The following is a 23,191-nucleotide window of genomic DNA, read 5'->3' as shown; positions in this document are numbered from 1 at the left end:
GTAAGCCCTGAGGGCACCTCTTGTTGTGAAGAATTGTCCAAGTTGGAGCACAGAATGTCAGCTCGCCTATCATTTGAAAGCCTCTGAGCACCGTACGTTCTTCTCAATAGCAGAAGAAGAATGTTTCTTGCCTGTATTGAATCATGTTAGGATTGATAAAGAAGAAAGAAAAACAGAAAATTAAGATCCAGAAAGTAAGAAATAAGCAAAGGTCCCACTCTTAAGGCTGGCAGCAGAGGATCCAGTTGTTGAGCTAAAAGTGTGGTTCACTTCTCCACTCCAAGCTGCATCACATCCCCTGGATGCAGCTGTTGCAGCACGCATTTCCTGGAAATTGTTAACCAGTTATTTAGGACTTTGAATAATCAATAAAAGAAGCAAAACATTGTATTTTATTTGTATTGAATAAATTGAAATTAATGTTAGCACTTAAAAGTTGCATATTCTTTAAAAATCCATCTCCATCTGTTATGTGTTTTTCTACTTCCATTCGATTTGAGAGAAAAAAAAAAGCATGTGAAATTGCATTGGATTGTTAGACTCACCTCCACAACATGGTCTTCCTTGCCAACAACCCGCTTAATGAAGACATCCCCATCGGTATATCCTACTTCCTGCCAAGTTAAAGCATTACCAAGCACACAAACAAAAGATGTCTGCATGAGTCCATGACCTCTACAGACAATACATTAAGACCACCAGGGAAATGCCAATTGTCTGTTATGGTAAACACGGGTTTCTGGGGTTTTGAACAGGAGAAAAGTACCTGAATGAAAAACTCTTCCTGACCAAACCAAAAGGGTCAGTGAAAACCTACAACGACGACAGATATATCGTCCTTGCTCTTCCTAGTGAGAGCTTCTGTCAGATGCTTTGCCGCCAACTGGGCATCCTTCACATGTCTAATTGAATTCACTGCCTCTTCGTTTGACATCACCTGAATGGATAAAAGATTGCGTCGAGACACGATTTACACACACACACACACACACACACACACACACACACACACACTCACACTCACACACAATTTACAATAGTAAAGACCAGTAAAGCATGCTATGGATTGGGAGCAGCTAACCTTCCACAGCCCATCACTTGCCAAGATGAGGAACTCTTGTGTCTGCATCTACAGTCTCCACCACCTCATGGGTTTCCGAACTAAGGTGTTTCTTCGAGCTCCAATTGCCAAAGGCCCTTGCCACTGCCAGTTGTCCATCAACATGCGGAACATCACCTGCATCACATCGTGAGAGAGATGAGTTCTTTCTTACACAGCCTTTCCTGTTCTGTTCTCATCAAAATTCTTTTGCTCGGATGTGAATGCCATCTTAACCAGCTACATCTACTTTCTCATGCAGAGATGGTGTTTGAGAAGGGAGACGATTTGTACCTAAAAGCCTAAAAACTAACATGTGCATAATGGGAAGGAGGAATCCAACATGAAAGCAGAGCACCAGCCTCATTACCTTGTGACTGCACTCAAATGGGACATGGCACAACTATCCATGGTCTGAGCCGTTCATCGGGCAACTCCCGTGCAGATGTACCATTGTCGGAAACTAGCATGGACTGGGGGATGACGATCCTAACCATTTAAGTGAGTTTTCCAGGTTAATGCATGCCACAGATGATATTCCTTTTTTTCTGCTACTCATTCATGGAGGATCGTCTAATTGGTGAGATTGCTCCGCTGGTTCATCCATGTTAGGATCTCACTGATGAAATTTTGGACCATGAAAAATTAGTCATGTCCGACTTCTTTGGGTTTGGAATGGATAATCTCTTACAGACAAATGAAAATACATTTTGAATTGATCCACAGCGATGGGAAATGGGGGCCCGCTTGATTCCTACACCAGAAGAATGCCACAAGCAAGATACCATTCTCATCACCATTTGGATCTTGTCAGAAAGTAGTAAGATTCACCAGCTGTGACTGTTCCAAACATCAATAATCCATAAAAAGCAATACCTCAGGTCATGGCTTTGAAACTCTGTTTTGTAACGGAACTCGGGATGCCTCCCAATTGAATAATCCAGCCTTTCTAGATCTCTACGAGATCCATGCTACACATTGTGTTATTAGATGTAAAAAAAAATTGCAGGAACGAAGAAGAAATATCTAAAGACAACAGGAAATCAGATATGATAGCAATGGAACACATAAGCACAATGTTTAAGAAACTAACATCTCTCTCATCCGTCCTTTCAAATAAAACCACTCGACCTCCTCGATCTCCAGTAGCAAGATGGTCCCTGCTCTTATCAAACAAATTGCTGATATTATATCAACTGCAAAAGGTAAAAGGGTCAGTCAACATGTGAACAACCAAATTACGGAAAAAAAAAAAAATTGCTAAGAAGATTCACGTGAAGATAATTTAAGAGGATCTCCATCACAAGACGGAGGGTATATTGTTTGTGAAACCACCACATGTGATGTGAGCTTTGACACCTCCCTTGTTAATAATGTCAAGCACCTGTTTTGGTAATGAAGGTAAGATGCTAGAAATTGTTGAAGCTCTAAATATTCACAAAAATTCAGAGAAGGGTTACACAGTTGGGTAGAGCTGGCAAAGCCAGGGCCAGGTTTGGGCAGAGCAAGAAGCCTATGAGTTGGACCCTGGCCTGAGTTTTAGGCCCAATAACATAGTGGGCTGGACCCACCCTTGCATTTGCCTATACATGGATTTAAGTGGCGGTTTCAGAGTGCGAATCGTCAGGGGACTGAAACTGGTATGATTCGCCCCAACTTGGTCTGTCTCAGTCCTGTAGCGGCAGGGCAACTCGTTTCATCTTGGACTGAAATTGGACTGAAACCAATTGGACAATTTTTCAAGCGATGCTAAGATGCCCATGCTAGACCAACTTATCTAACATTGGCGTACTAAGTATTTTTGATAGGCAAGTCTGGCCTGAGCATGCTTAAGCCCGCCCAGCCTGGATCGACCACACATGGTTGCAACCCCAGTTGAGAGAAAAGAGTACTTAGACCTGTTTGACATATATGACGGTTGTAGCCATTAGAGCTTCACCCAACATGATTGGTTTGTTGCTGCCTCCAGGAAGTTGGTCCTTCAAAGAAAGGCCGCTTTTAGCCAAGACCCTGCGCAGAAATTACAAAATATTTGGTAAGAATAAATGTAATTCAGAAAGAAAGCTAACATTCTGAGTCTCTGACAGCTACTCATAACAGTGAGAATGATCGTAAGACCCGATATTAAGAACTTGCTTGACTGTATCCCAGAATGAGGAATCAAATGGGAGCCATCCCACTTTTTCCCTTCTTTTAAGTTGAGCCATTTGGCACACATCCCAAAAATGCACGTGGTGGTATATCTCAATTCTTCTATCCACAAAACGCACCCCCATTACATCACGCGTGTTAGCATCCCATTATCACTCAGGACAGTGGATGCACACTGCCACTTACATCTGACAGACATCTGAAACAAGTCCTAGATGAATTGCTTCTGTCACAGGTTATAAGATGAAGTACCAACATGCTCTCATTCAAAGAATTTTATTAAAGAAAAGAGTAACCTTCTAACAAGGGAGAACCCATTAGAATGAACCCCGCTCGATGGAAGACCAATGAGAACATCTCCTACAATGTTTTTTCCCGTCAATGACTGAGTCCTTTTTTACAATGCCAACTGCAAGACCACTGAGGTCATATTCTCCATCTGCATAGAAATCCGGCATTTCTGCAGTCTGCAAAAGCAAACATTAATATGTAATTATGACATTCTGCTTGAGGATATTCTGTTGAAGTACAAACCATTCTCTTTGTTCCACGAAAACGGGTGGCTATAAACTGATAAGAAAAAGGAATATTGAAAAACTTGTTAAGTTAGAAGAAAACTAAGTTTTCCCTGTGAATTGTTGAAGAAACAGAACTGAGGATTTTAAGATTCTGCAAGGGCCATCTCAGAGTCTACTCACCCATGTTTCATGTTCACAATAAAGAAACACGATTCACATCCATGCACCATGTGACGATGCCAAAACCAGCTCCATCATCAAAATTTAATAACGAGCCCGTTTGGATAGAAAGAAGCCAAAACATGGGCATGGAAAACCCATGTGGAAACATCAACGGGTGGAAAGCTACAAAATCCAACAATAATGCCATTATCTGGTTTGGAGTGTAGTGTTCCATGTAAATGTTAAAAAGTCAATGGTCAAAGGGGCTGAATTGTCTCTCGTAACCCAGAAAATCGACATTTAACTGGTTTGTTTGGGTGAACTCAATTTTCAGATTTTTTGAGTAAAACCTTGGAAATGGAAATCAACTAACCTGGTGCCCATTCCTTAAGAAGATGAAGCACAACTTGTTTAGCCTTGATCCAAAAAAAAAAAAAAAAAGACTGATTCAACTCATAGGCAGGCTGCCCCGAAATCTCTAAATTCACACAGTATGACTCACTTTAGTTTTAGAATGATATGATTTTTGGGTTGAGGATTTCAGCATCTGAGTTGGTGATAAATCTCAACATTTCCCTAATAGAAGTATAAAAATCAAAACTACGCCTTTTTAGCTCCGTTTCTTCAGAAATCAAAACTACACCATTTTTTAGGACATTTGTAACACTGGAACAAGACACAAAAACAAACATGTAACGAAACGGGGGTCCTAGCAACCGAGACATGCCTGCACTATTGAAATGGTGCATGCTCCCGGATGATCCATGAAGAACTGCTTGTCTTCTCTTAAATCTGACAGGCCAAGAACCTATATCAGTGAAAAATTGGAAAAAAACACTAATTCCATTCTCAATTCCCTCCATGATCCATAAATTACCAAAATGCCCATCCTCTATTTACTATATATAAAAGGCCTCTTCTTGTTCATCTCTTTCAATTCATAACCATAAAAATCAGTTTATTTCAAAGGGAAAATCCATTTTTGCTGTTGAACATGTCTACAACAGAAATCCATTATCATTCCCCAACATTTTTTGGCCTGTCATTGGAAAAAAAAAAAAAAAAAACGACGCCTGACACAGAGAATCAATACCATTTTATGAAAAAGTTGGTATTATAGTCCATAACAAACCGTTGTTATTTTAAAAAATTGTTCCTATAAATAACTGCCATTATTGAGGCTTTTTTTTTTTTTTTAATAGATAGAAACAAAATCATTTGTGTCATTCCATAAGTTATTTTCTAGTACATGACAACGTAAAATGATCATCAATAGAGGCTATGACATTTTTTTCTTACCATGGCTAGGTCTGCGTAAGCCGAATTGAATGACATCCATGTCAAAGATCCAAACCATTTATTAATTAGTGCATGCACCACTAAAAATTCCTTGCATCAAGAACTAATATTGGTCCACTTCACTAGGCAGAATACGCTTATACAAGAAAAATGGGTGGTTACAAAAAAGTCCAGCAATCCAAACTAAAAATATATGCATCAAGAACACCCAATCTCTATGGAACCCACAATGAAGTATTTGTAATTAACATCTCTACTTTGTCCATCCACTAATACACATCATTAATTTCCATCGTACATAACAAAAATCATATAGATCAAAATCTTAGGCGAGTCCTACCTTGTGAACAATGTAAAATCAGGACTAAAATTTATAAATTCACTTCATGTGGCCCACCTGAGTTTTTTATCAAGCTGATTTCTGACATGTACATTTATCATTGTGGGGATCACCCGACCAAAGAGGAAAGGGATTGGCTTAGTCGAACAAATTTATTCAAGTTTTGCCTACTTGGAGGGAAATGAGAATACTTGAAAGAGATTGCCCATATGTGTCATGGAAATGTACAAAAAGCTTCTCAACAGGGACAACAGCCATCACAGCTTCAAGCATTGGAACAATCGTGCCTGCAACACAAGAAAGAAGCATGTAAAGAAAACAAAACCAGGATGAGTATCTGGTTAGGCATGCTAAGATCTTAGTTTTCACGCATTCAATCTCAATCAAAAAAGCATTTATGGACCTTCCATTGTTGGGCCCTATGACATATGGGGCACAGCCCAAAAAATCACACTGGTTGGGTGATCCAAGCCACTGATTGGATGCTTCTGAGAATTACACCTCTAGCCAAATGTCAACATTAGATAGGAATTATGTCCCTTGATCAGCGGCTAGGAACATCTGATTTTTGGAGTATGGCACATTCAAGGCAGGGACAACAAATGAACAGTCCAGATCTCATACAAGCATGCCGCATGTACTGACATTGAGCACTCGATAAGAAATCCAATTATTAACAGTTAGTAGTAAGCATTGGTCCACTCCCAGCAAAAATAAAAGAATTAACATTAGTGCTCAAAACATGCATATTCTGCAATGCAACTTTTATAAAAAGTATGGAAGGAAACCCCTCCTGTCTACAGTGGACAGATTAATTATTCTTTTAACTTCACAAAATTTTGGAGATTTAACACAGTAGTCTGTGATCCAGACCATTCATTTGGTGGGCGCCACCATGATTTTTAGGAAACCTTCCACTTTAGGAGTAACATTTAGTTGTACCTGAAATGGGAAAAAATGACTGAGAAATTATGGCATGCCAGATGATAGAAGGTACTACTAACATAATGACTGAGAAATCTGTGACTCAAAGAAAAGGGCAAACATACATGAACTAAATCACAAATATCAGCTTGATCACATTCAATCACCACGGTTACTTGCGGTGCGGTGATTGAATGTACAAATTATGGTCCCAGTTTGCATGCATCTTGAACCAAAAATTACATTTATTTGCAATGGTCGGTGCCACAATCCAGTCGATTTCATTTGATTTAATGGCTGCCACTTGTATATCAAGCATGCGAAAGTAGAAGTACGAAAAAAAAGGGCAACGCCGACGGCTAAAAGCCGTCGGCAATGTGCTTTTCCGACGGTTTTTAACACCGACGGCTGACGAGGATGGCGAACAATATCAACGGCGTTTGTCATTAATTAAAAAAATAATAATAATAATAATTAATTGCCTAATCAACACACATATCCAAAACTAGATGTACCCATTTCTCCAATGAGAAGGTAAGTCTACAAAAAGAAAAGGAAGAAATCAATGGTGTTTATGTTGATCCACTGTTTCATTAATGATTCCATCCTACCTGGTATATTCCATTCAATGAACACCCAAGAATACAAGGAAAAAAAAAAAATCAAATTTATAGCTGAATTTGAGAATGGGTTTTTAAAATAACATGAGTTGGTTAATTGTTTGTTGAATTAGCTAATACACGTGAACATTTGAAATTGTGGCAGTTATTGGCCACCTTTAAAAGAAAATAAATAGAAATAGTATTGTCTAGTATCAAAACCATGTCTCCTAGTATTGAAACCAGTACGCATCACACAAAATGTACCGTTTTTTGAGAATATTTTTAACTTTGGATACCAATGAGGAGAATAGAAGATATTTATTTACCTTGCCTGCAAAACATGCAACTAGCCTATCCGCATCCTTGACAGTATCATCCATCGCACCACTCTCAGGATCAGCAGTGGTCAGCTCATGACAAACAACTGTCATGCCTTCAATTGACTGCACCAAATAAAAATAGGAAGAAATTGTGTTCAAATTCTTCACATAAACAATTAAGAGAACACTCGAGAGGCCTAGCTTAATGTAATTCTTTTCTCATGCAACAAAATATGAATATTGGAAAGGCAAAAGAAGAACATAAAATGACTAGATCAAGTATACAACCTGCTCAGGAGAACCCAAGGAAATAACATCCAAAGCTTCAGTCCAGTCTGCGGGGCCATTTGCAACAGCTTTCCCTAGTGGCAAATATTTGCATAAAACAAGAACATTAGAAAATACGGGTATCCATATCATGAAAAAAAGCATACTAAAAAACAACTAAATTTCTTCAAAACATAGAGGTTGTTTCTTTTAGTTACCGTGATTTCCAAAGAAATGTGGAATGATCAATGGTCAAAAAGTGAAATTTATCTCTCAAAAAGTGTGGAAATGCAAATTATTAAGTTCTTTGAGGAAAAGGAAAATTCTTCTATTTAAAGAAAACCATTGAAAGGAAGACAGTTTTCCACATGCTACTTTATCATTGAGGAAGGCCCTAAAAAAATTGAGCTCGGAACCCTTACACACCTCGAGTGCACCTACTGCCTTTAACTGCACTAATGATGGGCATAATTTACTAAATCAAAGAAAATATAAAGCCAAAAGGCTCACCATTAGCAGGAACGCGTACTTTCTTCTTTTTCTTTCCCTGTATAGAAAAATAGAAAATGGAATACCATTAGAAGACCCTTAGTATTCTCATTACAATCTCATTTTGCAAGTTGTCATTCAGGCCAAAACTACCTATGTGGATACAAAGTGAGTCACAACCAAAAGAATGTGTGTGCATGTGTAAATATCATTTCTAAAAATGGAAAAAAAAAGTGTTAATATTATTTACGAAGTTTACAACTCATTCACCTGGATCACTATCAGACAGGTTCTGCTGAACTTCTACCTCAGCCAATGGAGCACTCCCCTGTGATACTGGTTCCCTAACGCTCATTGACTCTAGTGTCGCTTCGGATACATCAACATTTTTGGTGGCCCTACTTCTCTCCAAAGATGGCTGCGGGACATCGACAGCAGCCTTCACTCACATTCTCCTTTATAATTTATGAGTATGATCTTCACGATGATCTGGCATAGTTTCCTCTTTGGCAGTGGCAGAAAGAGTAGGGGATGGAGCTTTAGGCAGAGGACACCGAGCAGACTCCATATCTAAAGAAAGCAGGTTAGATCACTCCACTGATATGAAATGTTTGATTTCAATACACTAAACGAGATTGTCATCACCAGCTTACAAACCTTGCACATGTAATACACTTCCAGCATTTTCTGCACTACTGGTAGTTGACTCCAGGATGCGGTTGATAGTTTCCTTAAGCGTCTTATTCAGTAACAAGTCATCTGCAAGTATATTTGTAGCTCCACATACACAGACTTTGAAATTATGTGATCTTGGATACCTGATTATATGCAAGCCAATGTGAATAACAGCCATCAGTTTTGTATGGTTAGCAACTGATATTGGTCCACTTCACTGGACAGAATACACTCATACAAGAAAAATGGGTGGTTACAAAAAAGCCCATTCAACTTCTGCACGCAATCGCCTATCAGGTGCGAGGCTCGATGTTAGGGGCATTTTCGTCTTTGCAAGTTTGTAGAGGAACCTGGCCCACCGATGCAAGTGTGTAGGCTACCGTCACATTTGCCTTAGGGAGACACTAGTCCACTCTCTTGAAAGTTTGAAGACCTATAGGCTTTTATCCATGGAATGGATATGGTATACCAAGAGAATCCTACCCAAGTCCCTTACCTCGGAGACTAGGAAAACCTATTATTGGGACCTGTCACGAGTGACTTCCGGACCCAGAAGTAGTTCTAGAACTACTGGTCCTAGAACCAGAAATCAATATATGACCTACTCAATTGAATCAAAACAACTCTAATTGGAACTCAAAATCAGATTTGATGTAGAACTCAGTTAAACACAATTTGCTAATCTAGAATTGAACCATGTTTTGGGAAGCAATGTGTTATCTTTTAATTGAAATTAAATGGAAAAACACTGGCCATCATGTGTCTATATCTTCCATTTAAGGTATAATTTCACTTCATTTATTTGTTTATGATCCATCGAAAGTGGGCCCATCGGGACGATTTAATTTCAAGTTACATATTTACCTCGTGGAATTGTGGGTGAACAATTAATACGTACAGAGATCATCATAATGATCATTGTCGTTGTCCTTGTCATTGTCATCGTTATGGCTGTCAATGGGCTAGGACGAGCCTTGAAAGGGCATATGATGGGCCAAAACAAACAGTCCTAAAACAAGCTGTCCACTTCTGTGCAAGATTTGGGCTGTTCATTAGGTGTGTCCCATCATTCATGATACAGTACAAAAATGGGTGGTTACAAAAATGTCTAGCAGTCCAAACTAAAAATATATGCATCAAGAACACCCAATCTCTATGGAACCCACAGTGAAGTATTTGTAATTAACATCTCTCCTTTGTCCATCGTACATGACAAAAATCATATAGATCAAAATCTTAGGTGAGTCCCACCTTGTGAACAATGTAAAATCAGGACTAAAATTTATAAATTCACTTCATGTGGCCCACCTGAGTTTTTTATCAGGCTGATTTTTGACATGTACATTTATCATTGTGGGGATCACCCGACCAAAGAGGAAAGGGATGGGCTTAGTACAACAAATTTATTCAAGTTTTGCTTGGAGGGAGATGAGAATACTTGAAAGAGATTGCCCATGTGTCATGGAAATGTACAACAAGCTTCTCAACAGGGACAACAGCCATCACAACTTCAAGCATTGGAACAATCGTGCCTGCAACACAAGAAAGAAGCATGTAAAGAAAAAAAAAAAAACCAGAATGAGTATCTGGTTAGGCATGCTAAGATCTTAGTAATCATGCATTCAATCTCAGTCAACAAAGCATTTCTGAACCTTGCATTATTGGACCCTATGACATATGGGGCACAGCCTGAAAATCACACTGTTTGGGTGATCCAAGCCACTGATTGGATGCTTCTGAGAATTACACCTCCAGCCAAATGTCAACATTAGATAGGAATTATGTCTCTTGATCAGAGGCTAGGAACATCTGATTTTTGAAGTATGGCACATTCAAGGCAGGGACAATAGATGAACAGTCCAGATCTCATAACAAGGCTTCATCAAAATCCCATTGCGTGTCATGATGTTCTAAAACTATGGAAGAGAATTATCAAAGCCACGTCCCGCCATCATCCTACCACCCATCCCACCCCTTCCAAAACCTCTTCCAGGGCCAAATGCTTCCTGATTTTGCCTGCAAAAGACCAATCAGAGAACAATACAGAAATCATAACCCAAAATCATATTAGAGCATCAATGAAAGGGAGATGTCTCACCAATCAGAGAACAATACAGAAATCATAACCCAAAATCATATTAGAGCATCAATGAAAGGGAGATGTCTCACCATGGCCAATCCAGAGCAGGCGTATCAACTAAGGCCTTGATCTTGCTATCCTCTTTTCAACGAGTCCGAGTCCGGTTCAAGTTACATAACCAAAAGAAGGTTACATGACATGTGAATAGCAGGAGAGGCCCTAACAATTTTTTTTTACCAGCACCTAATTGTCATGCTTGCAACACCATACACCTAGAGTTGATGTCTGCAGATTTACCAAGTACCGACCATAACAATTGTCAAACATGCACGGGAAACACTACTCCATAGTAAAATAAAAGAATAAGGTACGTAGAATATATGAAGCACCATACCCTTCGAACAGCAACCAAATATTTGATCCCCAAAAGGGTTCATGACGAATTTCCCATTCTTGTCTACACTGAAAGAAATAGCAAGAGGATTATAAAAGAAATAAACTAGCAATAGTCAAGCTCATTCCATCAATAGCAGTAATTATACCATGAAGACAGAACAGTACCAGTTCCTTCATAATCATTACCTGCATCTGTAGTAAGATATTCAGTGTTTCATGAACTACTGAAGGATGCATGTACTTAAGTGTGGCACCTAGTGCTTGAGCACAAGTTACCCAAACAGGGGCAACAACCTGATCAGAAACATAATCACCAAAATCGCATCAACAGATCAAGGAAAAGATTCACTATGAAAGTAGCATTAATTATGGTTCTTTCCTTATTTTCTTTGGGGGGGTAGAGAGAGAGAGAGAGAGAGAGAGAGAGCCAATGGGATTTCAATAGAGAACTGCAAGTTAAGGTTTTGGGTATAGGAAAATTAAGCCAATGGCATGCTCAAACATGCTCATCACTAAATTCACCTAATACAGTGGGAGCTAGCCTTTTTTTTTTTTAAAGGAATGTCTTTGTTCATTTCAAAAAAATCCCCACCTTTACAGGTGGGCACCCCTTTACATAAAATAGGGGTCCACCATGACACGCAACAAATAATTACAGTGGGAGCTAGCCTGTCTCTTACTATTTTACATGCATTCTCGTTGCTGCCTAGGCATCATATCCACTTGGAAAACACAAACAACAATAATAATTCCAGAACTTATTGTATATCATATCAGTTGGATGAAAACTCTAACTCAATAATTATCTTTAAAGATTAAAAAAAACCTATGAATTCCCCTTTTTCTAGGGAAAGTAGTGGACAGAAGGAAGCATGGATACCGTGCCACATTGACCATAACCTTCTTCAAAACATTCCCTGTACGGTTACGCAGGATCAAAATGAGATGCTGATGGCTATCCCTTCGATGTTGGAAGTCCAATCCATCCCGAGCAATAGTGCAGCTGGACCGGATGGTTTTTCAGCTAGCTTTTTTCAATCTTGCTGGGAGGTAGTTGCGTAGGATATTCATAGGGCTGTCTCCTTCTTTTTCCAAGGCAGAAAGCTTCCAAGGTCAATTACGTCTTCACTTATATGTTTAATCCCCAAATCTCCCTCTCCAAAGCAGTTTTCTGATTATTGGCCAATTAGCCTATGCAACGTTTTGTATAAAATTTTCTCCAAGGTGGTTGCAGCTAGGTTGAGTCAGATTCCTCCATCCATAATTTCACCAGAACAGGGGGCTTTTGTGCATGGTAGGTCGATTGCGGAGAATATTGCCTTAGCTCAAGAAGTATTTGGGGAGTTGAACAGGCCAGTCCGTGGTGGAAATATTGTTCTAAAGTTAGATATGGATAAAGCGTATGACAAGGTCAGTTGGGATTTTCTTCTCCAGGTTTTACCTCGCTTTGGGTTCAGCAAGGCTTGCATTGAGATGGTCGAAAACTTTTGGTTTTCGGTTTTGATGAATGGCGAAATGGCCGGTTTTTTTAAATCATCAAGGGGGCTGAGGCAGGGGGACCCGATCTCTCCAAGTCTGTTCATCATCTACGTTGAGGTTCTTAGTCGGGGTATTAAAAGCTTGATTGCTAATCAAATCTGCCTTCCTTTTGCGCTCGATCGAGGGTGTCCAAGCATTTCTCATTTGCTATATGCCGACGACACATTACTTTTTACGAATGGGAGCAGACGTTCTCTCCAGCAGCTCAAGATATTTCTGGATTCCTACCAAGCCTCCTCGGGCCAAAGAATTAACCAGCAAAAATGTTCATTTTATTGTTCCAAAAAGTTGTCGAGGTCTCGGCTCAGAGTAATTGAAGGAATCCTCGGTTTTAGGAAATCACCATCCGCTTTAAAGTATCTGGGTGTTCCTATAAGAGAAGGGAGGCTAAAAGCAAGTTTAAGTCTTTAGTGGATAAAGTAGTGGGGCGTATTAATGGGTGGAAGGGTCATATCTTATCGCAAGCAAGGCGAGTGGTACTCATTAAGAATGTTCTTTCTAGTATTCCGGTCCATTCTATGGCGGCAGTCCATATTCATGCTCAAGTGCTTAAATCAATTGGAAAGCATATGGCCAATTTCTTTTGGGGCTGGTCCGAGGGGAATACGAAGTGCCACTGGATGTCATGGAAGTTGTTGTCCACGCCAAAGGATGAGGGGGGCATTGGATTCAGGAAACTTAAAATGGCTTGGACTATTAAGTTTGGGAAAGAGGAGAATGTCTGGAAGGTGTTCATGACGGCAAAGTATCATAGAGATTTGTCTGCAAGCGGATTCAATTCGGCTAGCCGGCAATCTTCACCCCTGTGGAAACGTATATGGGACCTGATTCCTTCTGTTGATGCTCACGTCCAATGGCAAATTGGAGCAAGACATTGCAAATTCTGGATGGTGAATTGGACAGGCCTGGGCCCTCTCCACCTGTTGGCTGAAGCAGACGTGCCTGTTGCCTTGCAGGATATCCAAGTTTGCTAGGTGATCGGACCGATGGGTCCTCTCCCTCCCTCTGCAACTTTTCTTCTTCTTCCTCAAACCGTCATTAATCACGTGTTTCAGGCAGGCTTTTGTATAACTGATGACGTTGATATGCCATTTTGGCCATTAACGCCATCAAGGGTTTTTTCTATTAAATCTGCCTGGTCGTTGTCCAGGGTTACATATCCGACTCGAAGTTGGTCTCGATGGGTATGGCATACGAAACTTCCCCCAAAAATTTCTCTCCTAGTCTAGAAGGTGTTTCAAAATGCAGTGTCGATGGACAGTGCAGTGCAATCCCGAGGAGTTCAGCTTGCGTCGAAGTGTGTTTGCTGCGACAACCTTTCCTTTTGACACCGAATCTCCACTTCAGCTCTTCGTGAACAGTAGGTTGGCACAAACAGTATGGCTGGCCATTGGCAGTCAGATCGACATCAACGTCATGACAGCAATATTGATTGAAGCGAGGTTTGGTCAATGGTGGGCAGCTGTTAACGCCATGCATCAACGATCAGTAAACTTCATGTTGCTTCCTTGCTTAATTATCTGGGAATTGTGGAAAGCTCGTAATGTAGCAATTTTTAAGGGTCAATTGGTGTCCCCTGATAGAGTCGTTGCTAAAATCAGATGGTGGGATTCCTTACTAAACACTACTCATAACGGTGGAGGTGCGACAAGGCTGCGGGCGCCTCATAATTTCTTCCCATCAACTGTCAATCCCGGCCGCAGAACAAAGGTGGTAAGGTGGATAAGGCCAAAGCCTAGTTGGATCAAAATCAACATGGATGGTTCTGCCAGGGGGAATCCCGGGAGTTTTGGTGGAGGTGGACTTTGTAGAGGGGAGGGGTGATTTAATTTTTGCCTTTTCTCACGGTTATGGTTTTGGGACCAACACGGTTGCCGAGCTGCGAGCGGTGCATGATGGCCTTCTTAGCGGTATTTAGAGGGGATTTGATCATATTATTATTAAGTCAGATTCGAGGCTCGTAGTTGACTTGATTAATGGGCTGGCGCAGCCAGGCTTGAAATGGAAGGCATGGCTGTTTAGGATAAGTCAGTTGACGCAGCGGGTTTCGGTTACGGTGGTGCATGTCCAACGGGAAGTGAACTTGCCGGCAGATTTTTTGATCCGTTTTGGTAGTGCTTCTCTGTCTCATGTTTCTTTTGAGAATCTTTCAGATCTTCCTTGTCAGGTTTGAGGTAACATTTTTTTAGACAAAGTGGGTTTAGGTGCGATCAAAATGGTCTGATCCCTATTGGGTGTTTTTTGTAATTATTTCTTCCGTTTTCAGGGTGGGTCTTATGTTTTATGTAAAGAAGTTGCCCACTTGTAAAGGTTTTTTGAGATAATCAAAGATATAATTTTTGAAAAAAAAAAAAAGGAAGCATGGATACTGTGCACCCGAGGAGCTAATTAATTTGAGGGAACAATGGAGAGTCAAATAACCCTGTATCTCCAATGCAACACTACAGGAAATGACATTACAACATTACAACATTAGCCCACAAAGAAAAGGTACGGTACTGCACAGTTGTGATTGGAGACTTGCGCTTACTACTGCTTCGATTGCTGTGCGTCCTGGATAGTGCTCCTGTGCGGGATATTGACAGTGTATATGCATCCCTGTAAATTCCACTCATGTTAAATGCTGAGATGTGATTTCTCAAACTAATAGAGTGCATAAATGAATGAATAAGCACACACTTGGGCATCACCACAAAAAAAATAAGCTGACTAGTATGATCATTGTCCATGGCAGTGATCTCATTTTCAAAGAGAGTTTGTTAATGAAGCGACCAGTGCTAAAATTGATCACCTGGAGTCAAATATATTTTTCACAAACATGGGCAAAGGAGGCAATCAGAACTCAATGATGTAACGAAAATACACTACCTTAATCTCTCACAATAAACGCATGCAATTTTCATTGTTTCTGTCAAGTCCTGGATGAAAAGTTTAACTGACACACAACAATACAGAAAAAAGCAGCAAATTTACAACCAAATTCCTGAATCAAGAGGGAGAGAACAATGCCAATGATCTTTGATTTACCTGTGTCAAAAGAACAATCTTGCAACCCTTTCTTGAATCATCACCATCTCTAAGGTTGTTCCTGAGCTAGTTTCTATCTGCACATTCAATCTATGTATGGTAGCCTTAGAAATCTATTCTAAGTCTTCACGAGAATATTTATGCTCGATTTGAGCAGTCTTTGAGCTACGAAAGGTGTGTGGAGGTTTGTGGTGGTAAGAATTCCCTGAACAGTATTAGCAGGGTTCTCTCAGTGACAGAATTCTTTCATTTGTATGGCAATGCATTCATTAAGGCATTGTCCGATCTCGGCATGAAGATGGTTTCTCTAATTTATATGGATTTTTCTTTTATTAAAATTATAGGTGCAGTGACTGAGCGAAAGGCATAAGCTACTGACTTCAGCCCAAACCATGACTAAGGCTTCAACTTGGGCCAGGCTCAACCCAATCCCACTTGCCTAACCTGATTCTTCCAAGGTGGGGATATTTAATTCTCTGTCAATGCCCTCAGTCAACTTGAGTTGGGTTAGTTGGTTTGGGATCGGGGTCCCAGCACAAGCCAACCTAACCTAGTTTTCAATCTTAATCAATGAGCTATGGAATCGAGATTTGGATAGGCCCAGTAACCAAATACATAGCCCACTTTGTTAAATAAGGCCATTGAGGCCATCCCCAATCAACTATTTTGCCTGGAACTCAGGCACACATGTAGAGACCACATGGGGCCTAGGCAATGCAAACCCAAAACTTTGAAAATGCAAAGCCTGCATGTGGGGCTGGCTTCAGTTCAATATATGGACCAGCCTACCTGAATTGAAGGTTTTCCAGTAAATATCGGTTAGGCGTCGTGGGATTTGGACTGAAGTGATGGGATTCATCCAATACAACATTATGAGGGCCCACATTATTATTACAGGAAACGGACGCAGATTTCCTGCTAAAGACTCTCGCAGGAAGTTCCTGCTCAGGGATGGTGGGTGGGTCCCACATTGGAGTTTGTGAGAAATCCACACGTCCCAACAGGCCTTTGGCAAGCCTGATCCTCTGATCTATGCTTTCATCAACCCAAGCATTCAAGTTGATCCACGCAGCATGAGGCTTATACTGATCTATGCTTTCATCAACCCAAACCCAAACATTTTTGTGCTTACAACATCACAAGAAGAAAAGAGAAAAAGCAATGACAGATGGAAGGGATTCTGGAATAAAAACAGAAAGAAGAGGAACAATCGGTGACGAAAATAGGGGATTTCTAGAGAAGCTCACCTATTTGAGATGAATCCTCAAGGATTCAGATCTTTGGCGAGGAAGATTGCGCCGTTCGAAAGAGGGAAGATCTCTCGCAAGGAAGATCGCCCGTTCGAAAGAGGAAGAGTCGTGCGTTTGGAAATCCCTCATCTGAAATGAGGAGATAATTTCAAATCCGTTAATTGTGCGTTTACCATCATTTATAACATACACATTATTACCATCCGTACATGTAATGGACCATTTACTGATGGTTACAATAGTTTTATATAATAAAATATATACATATTACCCATCTACAACTAGACCCATTATTTGGTTGATTTGGATAACCCTATATCATTACCACTATTGATATAAACAAGTCACCAAATTTTTACAGAAAATGCAAAACTCACACACATTTACAGTTTAAAAAGGTACCTTGATCATAGGATCTGGTAGGGCTCTATGGGCCCCACCATGATGTTTTTACTTCATCCACACCGTACATCCATTTATAAATATTCTTTTAAGAATTATGACAAAAAATGAGTTCTAAATAATTCTAGGTTGAACCACACCACAAGCTTAAAGTAGCGTTTGGACGTCCACCGTTAATAGACACTCTTTGGCTACGGATTGAGATAGTTTTGGCTACGAATTTTAGCCGTCAGAATTTCCGACGGATTTTAGCCGTTGCGGAAACCACCCCAAGTCCGTCCGCTCTACCCAGTTTTTTGGTGTGTATCAAATAAATCTCCCCTTCTCATTATATGATGCAATCCATATTTTAAACATGCAACAAATACAGACCCAAATGGAATTAATCATCTTAGCTTGGAGAATTCAAGCATGCACTCAGCAAACACAAGGAATAAAGGAGACTAGCCCCTGACTTTAATCCAATACTAATTACTTCAAGTAGAAAACTCTATAACAACAAATAAAATCAAATTTTAACGTGTGTTTGGATGCACTGGTGGATTGAATTGCAAGCATTCAGTTTAATCAAGAGGAAAATGACAATAAGTAATGATTTTTACTATTATCATAGATGAGGGAACACCTACCACCACCTGCAGGTTCAATCAACCTACCACCCATTTTTACAATCATTTTCTATTGAATATATGGCATTTTCAACAGCAAAAATGGATACAAGAAAATTTCTGACTGTGTGAGAGATTGGTTGTATTTTACTTCCAGCCACCATCAGGTGATACAACCCTTTTCTCTAGACATCCTAATTGACATTCCTAATGTTATCTCCAGTATATTATGACACTCATCCAGAGGCATAGATCCATTTGATTGCAGGGATAGTGGACTCCTTTCATGACTATATAGGACACTAATATCTTGCATAGGGTCAGACAGATCAGAAGAGTTACTGCTATCCAGAATGTCATCAAACTCACCTGTGTATGCAAAAAAGAATAGAATTTGCAGAATTTTCCTAGGGGAAATGGTATGCTCAGATCTGAAATGGATATAATTGCATCTCCCAAAGGATTCAAGCAATAGGAGTTGTATGATCATCAACCTGAGCCCATTCGTATGATCCTCAGGTTTTCAGTTTGTATGAGATACATGGTTTAGTGATCCAGACTGTTGATGTATTTATTTTCTTAATTGCCTATTTTCAGGAGGCCAATGGAAGGGTTATGATTATGCCATCAAGGATCATTTTTTTGGGTCATGGTCCATCCATAGTGGGGCCAGATCAACAATCTAGATCACCAATAAGGATTTTTTGCATATCCCAGTTATTGATACAACAAATAACTATTTAATCATGTCCACAGATAAACAAACATGAGGCCCATTAGAAGTTTCTTAAAAAAATAAAAAACTTTACCTAATCTGTCGATGACAGCGGAGAAAGCACTGATTGCCTGAAACTAATATACAATGAGAGAAAAGTCACCAAGGTTGTGATTGAAGGCAGAAACAGATTGGTTGATCACTTCAAACTCAATTTTGCCCGACAAATACATTGGAGCAACAACGGCAACAGGAAGATTCGGAATGAGGTAGCAATAACCATTGGTGAAAAACTCCAGATTTCAGGAATAAATCAATAGTTGCTGCAAAAGAAACATCAGAAACCAAATTCATATCATAATAACACAATGGCTTGTGTCTAATTCCTGAAAAAATCCACATGACAATTGGCAGTAACAGAACATAGTAAAAACTGACACATGACAATTAAGATGGCCAATCCTGGGCTCTACCTTAATGTTTTTATGCCATCAAAACTGTTTATAAGGTTTTTACCACTTGGAAGAAGTAAAAACACAAAAAAAAAAAAAAAAAAAAAGTCCTGGTACGAGACTTATGTGGCCATACAAATGTTTAAACGGTGGTCACTGAATCTACATGCTTCCTCTCGTGCGGCCCACTTCAGAGTTGGATTCACCTGATTTTTGTTATCCTGTCCAAAAGGGATCTGAATCACTCCCATTAAGGTGGGCCAGTAGTGAAGCAACCGAGAAACTCAAGACACACAATCATGATAGAATAGCTAAGAAGAATGGCGGAACCAAAACGTTAAGTGGACCACAAAGTGGGGATTGAACGTCCACCATTAAAAATTCTTGGGAGCTGCACAAGTTTTAAATCAAGCTTATATTTGTATTTTCACTTTATCCAGGTCTACATGACCTTATGAATAGGTTGGGTGGTCAAAACACATCACGCTAGCCCTAAGAAAGGTTTTAACGGTGGGTACCAATATCACTGCAGCTTCCTTTGGTGTGGTCCACTGGAGCTATGGACCTGCCTCATTTTTAGTATCATGCCCCACGATGGGCCCCACACCGCTTCCTTTTTAATCGTTCCTAAATGTAACCGGAAGACCTGCCTCATTTTTAGTATCATGCCCCACGATGGTCTGCAATCCGATTCCTTTTTAATCCTTCATAAATGGAACCGGAAGGGCAATCAATGCCATTCCACACTGCCAAATCTCGACAATGTTACAATCAATGTCAACTGGAACCATGGCCCAAGGAGAAGAAAAGATAAAGCTATGACAGATGGAATGGATTTTGGAATAAAAATAGGGATTTCTAGAGAAGCTCACCCACGGCAGGAGAGATATGCCTGAAATCCTTCAAAGATTCGGAGCTCACCCACAAGCAAAAGAAGAAAATGAGAAACCAGGCAGAGGCAGATGGCGTCGTTCGAAAGAGGATTCCGAAATCCTTCTTCTGAAATGAGATGTTACTTTCAAATCGGCAAATTGTGAGTTTTCCATAATTTAACACATCAACTACATTAATCACCATACATTTAAGGGGCCATGTACTGAATGATTAAGATAGTTTTATATAGGAAAAGGTATAAATATTAACCATTAACAACTAGACCCATTATTTAGATGGTTTGGATAATTCTATATCATTGCCACTATTATTATGAATGAGTTACCACTATTTTACATCAAACACAGAACCCACATATGGTATCGTACAATAAATAACATCACTTGTGGTTTGGATCTGGTAGGGCTCTATGGGCCTACAATGATGTACACGTTTTAATCCCCGCCGTCCATCCATTTCTCAATATCATTTTAGGGCTCTATGAGACCCATATAAATCTCGAGTGGACCACACCACGGGAAAATAGTACAGACTGAACGTCCATCATTAAAAATTGGAGCTTTGGTCACGGATTTTTATGTTTAAGCTATGGATTATAGCCGTCGGAACTTTCAACGGCGAAAAGCCGTAGCTGAAATAGACACCGATCCATCGGCCTTGTCCTATTTTTTGGTAGACCTCTAGGTTCAGCTTCAAGGTGGAGTTCGGGGCTGATCTCCACTGGTTGGCTGACCAATTCCTTGGTTTGTCTACGTTTAGGCTTGGAGGACAGGTTCATCTCTTTATAGCGAAGATTGTCGTTCTGGATGACCTCTTGATATTGGTCACCTGGTTGTATGTCGAAGCTGTGCTAAGCCAAGTTTTCGACCAATCGAGCTGATCATATAGATCTGGCCATTCCTCAAGGAATGGTAGGAGCTCAGAAATGTATGGTATCGTGACCTTTACCTAAGAGTGTGGGTCCCACTGTTCCCTAGATCGATCAGGAGGTCGTTGAGCCCCTTGGTTGCGATCAGTCCTGATCTTGCCTCTCAACTTCAGATCGGGAAGCAAGTCTTCATGAGTCCGAGCTGACCTTATAAACGGTCAGGCTGTTTTCACCCATAACATATAGGATTTTTTTAATTACACCATCAAATGATACTTCGACAACTTTTCTTTAAAAATAAAAGCCATTATAAGACATAGAAGTGTTTGAGATCTCCTTATAAGCACCATTTCCTTGAAGAAAGAGAAAAAGAGGAAACAGTCGAGAACAATTTTTCTCATGTGACAAATGTGCTAAGATTTTCAAAGCATAATTGTATTGTTACAAGAATACACTAAACGATATTATCGAGATATTCTTTATAGATTTTCAATATCTTGCTTGATTTTAACACATCCTCTAGAATAGAAATTGAAAGTGTTGTAGCTAGCCAATTGAAAATCGTCACTTGGAAATCAAGTAGAAAAGTTTTATTTAGCATGTTCATGGAAAATCTACCATTTGATGCAACAAGGGAAGATGTTTAGGAGAGTTTTTGTAGGGTTTCAGAGATTATTAATATTTTCACCATCCCCCAAACTGGAGTTAAGAATAGAAACAAGATTTCAATATTTTCATCCCCCCAATCTAGGGTTAAGAATAAAAACAAGGGTTTCGATTTTATAAGATTTAAACATAAGACTCTATTAGGTAGGTCACACATGATCAATGGTTTAGATCTAACCGTTGGATTATTCAAATTGAGCAATTTATTGGGCCCCATTATAGTCGTGATTATTGCAAATAGGTTTGGGATGGGACGCTTGAACCATGGTCCCTATACATAATTATTAAGTCGGATATGGAAACCTATGGTATGGAAATCCTGGAGGAAAGAAGTATGATGGATAAGCTTCTCTAACCTTATTGCTCTTGCCTTCTTTGATATACATACATGCCGTGTTCCCCTCACAGACAGAAAAGAGAAAATCCTAGTCCTATTGAGAGGTTTTCTCTTAATGGTGTAAGGTGTTGAAGTCCAATATCCATTCTCAACAAATCACGGCAACGAGAATGTCTTTCCAATCAAGTATGCCTTTAAGATTATTGTGTTGAATATTCATGATTCATGCATATACGATCCGTCAATTCCATAATATATTAGATAAGTTGGTATTAGAAAAGCTTATGCACTAATCCTAGGGATTTCCTAAAGTCTAGATTGCTTTTTTTCATTCTCCATTTTTATTGAGTCATAAGGAACCCCAGCATGATGTTGGATTCACACAAGATTTTAAGTCTCACAAAATCTGGACATATTAAAAACAAGCAATTGTAGGTGTATGATATGTAAAAGACCCTTACTTGGAATCTGATACTTGCTGGTATATGGTTGTTGGAGATATAGAAAAATTTTGAATTCCCACTCGCACACAATCGTTTGGCGGTCAGGATAGTCGATGTCACCTGCCATTGCCGATTGCAATCGAACGTTGCGACAGGGACTCCGCCTTGAATCCCGGCATCATTGTCCATGTGTGTGTGTGTGTGTGTATATATATATATATATATATATGAAATGGTACCATAAGGTCAACCTCATGGGAACTTCCCATGAGGTCGAGCTGTGCAGGCCCCACTGTGATGTGTGTCTAACATCAACATTGTGTATTCAATGGGTGCCCTTTTGGTTATAGGATATCCCAAGAGCCCACATTCAACATATATTTGTGGCCCACTTCATGATTAGATTATCCTGTCTTCAGGCCATGGTTGTAACAACTCCAAATTTTTCGGTTTTTAAAAAATTTAAAATTTAAAATTTTATTTTTTAAAGGGGATCAATCAGTTGCAACTATCCCCATCATTATCTTATCTATCTTATCCAAGTAACTATCATTTCTTTATAAGGGCGGACCTTCCATCCGATCCTAAAGAAATTAAAAAAAAAAAAAATCAAATCAAGAGAGAAAAGATAGGGGAGAGAGATAGATAAAGGAGAAGAAAAGCTTGCA

The 23,191-nt window shown here is 39.7% G+C and overlaps 1 protein-coding gene across 24 annotated transcripts; it reads right to left on the bottom strand.

The window, feature by feature from the left end:
* Positions 1-208: 208 nt before the first annotated feature.
* LOC131221594 (uncharacterized) lies at positions 209-17,395 on the bottom strand. 24 transcript variants are annotated; one of them, XR_009159468.1, is made up of 8 exons: positions 17,136-17,369; positions 15,555-15,652; positions 15,366-15,471; positions 11,509-11,616; positions 11,321-11,383; positions 11,016-11,211; positions 10,499-10,862; positions 9,720-10,378 (listed from the first exon to the last, which is right to left on the bottom strand). XR_009159468.1 is itself a non-coding variant. In XM_058216874.1 (4 exons), exons 1-4 carry the CDS (start codon positions 3,373-3,375, stop codon positions 2,180-2,182), a joined length of 459 nt encoding a protein of 152 aa, XP_058072857.1. In that variant the 5' UTR covers positions 3,376-3,506; the 3' UTR covers positions 2,103-2,179. The 24 variants fall into 24 exon arrangements, 1 of the variants encoding a protein (XP_058072857.1); XR_009159465.1 differs by having other exon boundaries at positions 11,321-11,388; positions 17,136-17,367; XR_009159460.1 differs by having other exon boundaries at positions 11,321-11,388; positions 11,488-11,616; positions 17,136-17,364.
* Positions 17,396-23,191: the final 5,796 nt, after the last annotated feature.

This window comes from Magnolia sinica, chromosome 12 (assembly GCF_029962835.1).
Source record: "Magnolia sinica isolate HGM2019 chromosome 12, MsV1, whole genome shotgun sequence".
NCBI lineage: Eukaryota > Viridiplantae > Streptophyta > Magnoliopsida > Magnoliales > Magnoliaceae > Magnolia > Magnolia sinica.
The sequence above is the reverse complement of the archived record's forward strand: the minus strand, read 5'-3'. Positions and strand labels throughout refer to the sequence as shown.

Excerpts from the sequence above, each read along its gene's own strand:
- LOC131221594 (XM_058216874.1), bottom strand. The coding sequence starts at position 3,375 with ATGGGGGTGCGTTTTGTGGATAGAAGAATTGAGATATACCACCACGTG. Across the intron at positions 3,110-3,190 it reads GATCATTCTCACTGTTATGA|GGTCTTGGCTAAAAGCGGCC; the intron begins GTAGCTGTCAGA and ends ATTTCTGCGCAG. Across the intron at positions 2,484-2,997 it reads CCGTCATATATGTCAAACAG|GTGCTTGACATTATTAACAA; the intron begins GTCTAAGTACTC and ends TTACCAAAACAG.